General features: G+C 48.6%; 2 protein-coding genes across 2 annotated transcripts; both read left to right on the forward strand.

Annotated features, from left to right (window-relative positions):
- Nucleotides 1–1140: 1140 nt before the first annotated feature.
- On the forward strand, nucleotides 1141–1524 carry MRS44_003965 (uncharacterized protein; the record flags this gene model as incomplete). The annotated part of the gene is made up of 1 exon (XM_046283289.2): nucleotides 1141–1524. One exon carries the CDS (start codon nucleotides 1141–1143, stop codon nucleotides 1522–1524), a length of 384 nt encoding a protein of 127 aa, XP_046123317.1.
- Nucleotides 1525–1611: 87 nt separating this feature from the next.
- MRS44_003966 (uncharacterized protein) lies at nucleotides 1612–3588 on the forward strand (the record flags this gene model as incomplete). Its single annotated transcript, XM_065623519.1, has 2 exons — nucleotides 1612–1852; nucleotides 2036–3588. 2 exons carry the CDS (start codon nucleotides 1612–1614, stop codon nucleotides 3586–3588), a joined length of 1794 nt encoding a protein of 597 aa, XP_065479591.1.
- Between the last annotated feature and the right edge of the window lie 3349 nt (nucleotides 3589–6937).

The raw sequence follows: 6937 nt of genomic DNA on the forward strand, positions 1-6937 counted from the left end.
AGTGAAAGGGCATAAGCTGATTGGACCAAAACTGGTGCCAGGGTCGCAATGAACAAAAGCAAAAACCAATACGAAACGCCGAGCCACTATAACGACGACGAGGATGAGGATATAATATGCATATACTTGTAGAATAATGAATTTGAAGTATAATTCTAAAAAACGAAGGGTGAAAAGAGATATCCGTCAGAAGGAGAAGAGTGTATTCCTACCCTTGTGAGTTATCTAACTTAAAAGCCTCACCGTTAGCCTTGTGTTTGCTTACGTATAGAGCGAAGGAGGGTGAATAACTAGCCTTTGCGCTTCTGGAGGGTTTGTGAAAAAGGGGGTAAGGTCTCTAGATTGTAAAATGAAGAACTGGCGTTCCCTTCCCTCCTTCTTTACTCTTTGCATCCTCATCATCCTCATCATCCTCGTCAAATATTTATATACTATTTATGATTATTATATATATATATATTCATGCCGCGTATTTATAGCATGGGGTTAGATATTCTCCGCTATGACCCTGATCACCGGGTTGTTGTCTGCCGGCTATGCCGGATGTGTCTAGTCCCCAAGGCGGCAAGCTGGAGGAGCCACCTGCGGGCTGAGCCGCACCGAATGAGGGGTGAGGAGCTAAGGACGACTATTGAGCTCTTATCGAGTTATGACCTGCGCCTAGTAGAGGAGCTCCGTTAGTGGAGGCTAGATAGGACGAGACCTTGCCGGCCGATTGAAGGCCTCGCTATCTTTACCGGGTATTACTGCTGCACGCGTGATGGCTGCAACTACTGCACACGGAGGCTCGCCAAGATGCACCAGCACATGCCAGCACATGGTATGAAGGCCTCGCAGCACCGAGAGGCCGTCCCCCTCTGGAGAGGCTGTATGCTCCAGACGTATTTCACGGCAAAGGGACGCATCGATTACTTCATCGTTGAAGAACCCTTGTTATCGTTATCGCTATCGGGGGAGGTATTGGCCCTTAGACTCCTTCTGCCGCCGTCATAGGAGGAGGGGAAGCTATTTAATGAGCTAAAAGCGGATCTGGCCTAGGCATCCCGCGACCTAGAGGAGCAGGCCGGGGTTGTGTAGGACGTCGGGGAGTCACGAGCGGACCGAGTCCCGTGGCTCGTCTATACCGGGTTCCCTGCCCATATGCGGGGGCTCCGGGATGCCGAGATCCAGTCGTCGTACTCGCTGCCGCCGAAGAAGCTCCTAGGCGGGGACTGTGGCGGCGAAGGGGAGGACAACTCGGACCTCATCTGCATCCTTGTCGCGGCCGAGACCGTCCTCAGGGACGCCTATAAGCTCTGCAGCGATAAGTTACTCGAGCGGAAGATGACGCAGCAGCGGGCTAAGAGGTTGAATGAGTTCCGTGATGCCGGCGGCTCGAGCAGCGGCAAGCCCGGCGGGTTCCGCAGTTTTAAGAATGAATCCTCGCTGACCTCGTACTTCCGAAGGATGAAGCAGCTTCTCGTGTACTATTATCGGGTCGTATTCTGCGAGGATGGTCACTTCATGAGGGAGAATGAGGACTAAGTGTTGCCGCGGGACGTCATTGAACCAATACCTCAGTAGCAGCGAGCCATGGAAGGCATTATCGATGCCCTGCGGGAATAAGACGAGATGGCGAAGGAAAAATCAGCTGATGAGGAAGATGACGACGAGCGCGACGCTGAGCTGAAGCATGCCATTCGCAACTTCTACGTATCCCTGATCTGCCAGACAGTCGGGAGCAGGCCGTTCCGGTCCGCGGTACTAAGCTTTTGCGCCATGCTTAGCCGGAAGAAGGCCTTTACACGGCGAGAGGCGAATGATGATGAGCAGCGCAAACGGTGCGTCTGGAACGAACTAGGCAACTTTAATAGTAACTTATCCGCACTCACGTGGACTGCTTAGCTCATCCTGTTCGACTTCGTGTGCTTCCACAAGCAGGACGACGAGGACGGGATACCTGAACTGCTGGAGAAGATGTGCAAAAAGTACTTCCAGCAGATGGCAGAGACACCCTTCGGTTATATCCTGTAGTGGCGGCTCTACCTTTTCGTAGCATCTCGAACGGCTTTCGCTAAGAACCAGGCACGCTGGTCTCTCGACGGCCAGACGATCGACTACATGGGAACCAAGCTACACATGGAACAGGTGTCGCAGCTGGTCGTATCAGAGTTTCGCCAGGCGCATTCGCTTCTGTATGATGAGCTGTTGTTCGGTGCGAATGATATTGCACCAATCGAAGCGTGGAGACTACAGGACGACCTGGACCTCGACGACTACGGCGGCTCGTGGCTGACGGACGAGAGGAATGCCGAGATCCTAAAGGGAACGCAGGACGCCCTGCTCCGGCAGATCGAGCATAGGGCTGAGCTGCGAGGGGTCTATGTGCGGACCGATCAGGCCGGCGGGTTGAGCCTATGTCCGAAGGCAATGGCCTGCTACGAGGCGCACGTGCAAGAGTTCCTGAAGCGGATGGTGACGCTCATCCATGTTCCGCCGGCTCCTCCGTTGCGGGCGCCGGAGCTGCTTTCCGTCACCTATACCAACACAGGTCGTCGTCGATGCATATTAATCTGGGAGAAGATGGTCATGGTGTACGTGCGGTATCACAAGAGCCAGGAACAGGTTGGTGCCGAGACGGAGAACATCCGCTTCTTGCCCCGCGCGATTGGAGATCTGCTCTTGACATATCTGGCTCTGGTGCCGCCGCTGCGCCAGGTCTTCCTTCGTCAGAGAAAGCCCGGCGCCCTGCTGTCGCCGTACCTGTGGTCGAGCCTGGACGGCGAGGTCTGGAGGGACACCGCGATCTCTTCCTGCCTTCGCAGGGCCTGCGCACGCGCCGAGGTACCGCAGTTCCAGGTGGCGTGGTGGCGCCAGGCTGCTGCTTCCATCACCAAGGAGAAGTTCAGCGCCAAGGAGCGGGCCAACTTTGACCTAGAGGAGATCGCGGCAGCTGAGGAAGTCGAGGATGAGGCGGCCCTCGCGGACCTGGCCGGAATGAGCAACCACAGCTACCGCACGTTCAACTATGCCTATGCTGGCAGCACGACGCTGACGATGAGCACGCTGCTCCATCGCGCCTACCGTGCATCGCAGAGCTGGCGCTCCCTGTTCCGGGTCGATCAACTTCTCCAGGGGAAGCGGCCGCATACGGTATCAGGGACGCAGGCGCAGGGGTTGCTCAATGCTTGCAAGAAGGCGCGGTTTCGCACAAGGCCGGCCCAGAAGGAGGACGGCCTGCTGAAGGTGGCTCGCAGGCTATACAACGACCCGGGGCTGCAATTACGTCGCCCAGGTCAGCGAGATGGCATGCTGGCGACATTGGGCCCGCGACCAGCCGAGCAGGTCATCGTTATCCTTGCGACCGGATCAGGCAAGACACTAATAGTGATAGTTAGTGCTGCGCTCGAAGGCGCTGCGACGACCATCTTGATATTACCTACGGTGGCCCTCCGCGGTAATATGCTCGTTCGCCTCGGCAAGGTGGCGTTGAAACACTACGTGTGGTCGCCAGGGTCGTCCAAGTCGGCGCCGCTGGTCATCATGTCGGCCGAGGCCGCCTGCACAGAAAGCTTCCTGGAGTATGCCAACCGACTTGCGGACCGATAGCGGCTGGACCGGATCGTGATTAACGAGTGCCACCTGACCATCACGGCGAACGATTATCGGCGGTGTATGTCGCAGCTGGGCTGGTACGTGCGGCGGGTTCAGACGCAGACAGTCTGGCTGACGGCGACGCTCCCGCCAGACTACCAAGAGCTCTTTATAGAGCATAATAAGCTCGTTCGGCCGCATATAGTCAGGGAGTCGACGAATCGGCCGAACATCCGGTACATCATACGGCGTAAGCGAGGCTTAGGCACCTTATGCCAGAGGGCGGCTCGTCTTGTCCAAACCTGCTGGACCCGGAAGGACCTCTTCGAGAGCGAACGGGATAAGATCATCTTATACTGTCAGACGAAAGAGCTCGTGGCGGAGCTCGCTGACCTGCTGGGGTGCCCGTCATACACGGCTGACTCTGGTACAGAGGAGGAGAGGAGGGCGGTCATCGAGCAGTGGCTCAGTACTACGGACCCGCCTGCTATTATAGCCACATCTGCGCTGGGCCCTGGCTTCGACCATCCGCACGTCCGGTGGGTCATCCACGTCGGCGCCCCAAATCTAATAATAGAATTCTCGCAGGAGTCAGGCAGAGCCGGTCGGGATAGCAAAGTAGCAGAATCCATCGTCTTACTTAGCGCGGCCTAGCAACCGCAGCTAGACCGGCAGCTAGGGGCAGACCAGGAGGCCATGCAGCTATACCTCACGCAGCAACAGTGTTCGCGCGGCATCATAAGCCAATTCCTCGATATGCGGTCGGACTGGAGGTAGTGCATGGAAGGCGATAAGCTTTGCGGCGTCTATCCCAACCACCACATCAAACGCCGGCCGACCGATCTTAAGTTCCATCTACCGCAGCCCCAGGCGGAAGAAGTAGCGAGCGGGGGTGAGGGTAAGGGTAAATAGTGCTCTATGGCCAGCGAGATGGTTTTTACTGGGCCCAGTAAGGTTCTTCACTAGGCCCGAGTTTACAATAAGGTGCTAAGCTGATACGAGAGGGATCTTAAGATAATGATGGGCTGCTATCTATATTGTCGGGTGGAGGGGAAGCCATTTAAGCATACAGCGGCAGCGTGCACGCGACGCCATGATTAGATATAAGCGAAGCAGAAGGCACTTCGGGACTACAAAAGCCGGGGTAAGGAGTAGATAGATCTATATGCTATCTATTAGATGTGCTATTAGCCATAGGAGATCTGTCGGGCGGCGGACCCGGACTATGACGGAGATGGTTCATATCGATTCCCAGATATGGTTATACCTCTATGTTTTGGGGCTTATAGCTAGCCATGCCATACCGATTAGTTCCTAAAGCATTTTAACCAGACATTTAGGACGTATTAAGAGTATATGTTATGGCTTAGTAAAAGTGCCTCGCTGGGAGATAGTAGATATACGCAGGCGAACTACGTAGCAGCGCTTTTATTGGCCGAGCTTAGGTGAAACCCGCCGCTAATAATAAATAAATAGTAGTTAGTTATAGAGCCTCTAGTTAAAATTTAAGAAAAAATAAAGAAAGGGATAGAAAAGATAAAAACGTAATATATAGGGGTAAGTTAAGGTCTAGGGTAGGACTAACCTATATTAATATAATTAAGGGGGAAAAATAAGGCTCTATATGGTAAAGAATAAAACCTATAAAGGCTATACTAGGAATTAAATCTTAATTATCTGGTTTATAAGTTAGAAATTCTATTATTAAACTATATAGCTTATTTCTCTCGACTAGGTTACCTAGTCTAATATTCATAATAATTAAGCAAGTCTCTAACGCGATACTTATAACTATACCTCCTTACTATAATAATTGCCTTTCTAATAATAGAGATAGAAATATATATAGATTACTATATAAAAAGTTAAGCTCTGCAGCAGAATTTAGCTATATATAAGGTAGTAAAGAAAGAATATATCATAGACCTAACCCCACTTGCAGAGGTATAAAAGTGGGTAGGAAACTAACTGCTGGTGTCTAGGAGAGTTAGTAGTAATAATTATTAACCGCTAATATAGGAGTTAGTAAGAGTAAGTAGTAGGGAGAGTTAGAAGTAGTAATTATTAACCGCTAATATTTAGGGTAATATAAAGCGCTATTTAGGTTAAGTACTATTTAGGTTAAGCACTATTGAGGTTAAGCGCTATTTAGGTTAAGCATAGTTTAAGGTTAGGGTTAAGTAATTAAGATAATAATTAAGGATATATAGTTATATTAATTATTAAGAGCAGCAACTAAGTTAATAATTAGGGCGAATATAGGTATAAAAGTAAAAGTAGTAAGAAAGAAAAAAAATTAGTAAAAAAAAGAAAGGAGAAGTAAAAAGAGGTAAAAAAAAAAAAAAGTAACATATAATAGGGGAAAGGAAAGGAAATATAAGTAAAAAAAAAAAAAGGGAGGTAAGAGGGAGAGGGATTTAAGAGAGTAAAAGATTATAAGAAGGGGGGGGGGGGTTATAAGTATTAAGAAGAAGAAAAGTAAAAAGAAGATTAAGGTAAAGAAAAGAGTAAAAGAAAAGCAGTTTAGAAAGAGTAAAAAGAGAAAAGGGAAAAATAAAGAGGGAAAAGAGAGTAATAGAGAGGAGGTAATAAGAGAGGTATTAGAGAGGTTTATAGAGAGGATATAGTAAGAGTAGTTTTAATAAGGTTAATAGAGATAAGGTAGTATAAGTAATTTTAGAGACATAAATTAATTATAAGAAGGTAAGGGGAATAATAAGTAAAAGAGTAAGTATTAAGTTAAGGGAAAAGGATAATAAAAGTTAGCGTATATAAGTAAGAGTAATTAAGTTAGGTTAAAGAAAGAGGTAGAATAAAATATATAGACTTAAAGAGAGAGTAAAATAATAAGAAAAGAAAGAGGGTTATAGAAGAGGAATAAGAGTTTAGTGGGTGAGTATATAGGAGAAGAAAAGGGGAGAATAGGAGAAAGGAAAGAGGGGAGGAGAGAAGGGGAAGTATATATAGAGGAAGAAAAGAGGAAGAGGAGGGAAGAGAGAGAGTAAGGAAAGAGGGAAGAAAGAGGAGGAAAAGAGGAAGAAGAGTGAAGATAAGGGGGAAAAAGAGAAAGAGAAGTAAAGAGAAAGAGGAAGGAAGAGAAGGGGATATAAAAAAGGCATATAAGAGAGAGAGAGGAGAGGAAGAGAAGAGAGGAGAAAGAGTAAAAAAAAAAGAATAAGAGGGAAGGAAAGATAAAAATGTTAAGAGAAAAGAGAGGGAAGAGAAGGAAGAAGAAAGAGGAAGGGGAGTTAAAAATATGGGAAGTTAGGAGAGGTAAAGGTTAAGAGGAGTAATTAAATTAATAATTAGGGGGAGATATTAAGATTATAATTAGGGTTAATAGGTTATAGTAGAGGTTAGGGGG

The sequence above is a fragment of the Fusarium solani genome, assembly GCF_023522795.1.
Source record: "Fusarium solani strain SB1 chromosome Unknown bctg00000001, whole genome shotgun sequence".
In the NCBI taxonomy this organism is placed as follows: domain Eukaryota; kingdom Fungi; phylum Ascomycota; class Sordariomycetes; order Hypocreales; family Nectriaceae; genus Fusarium; species Fusarium solani.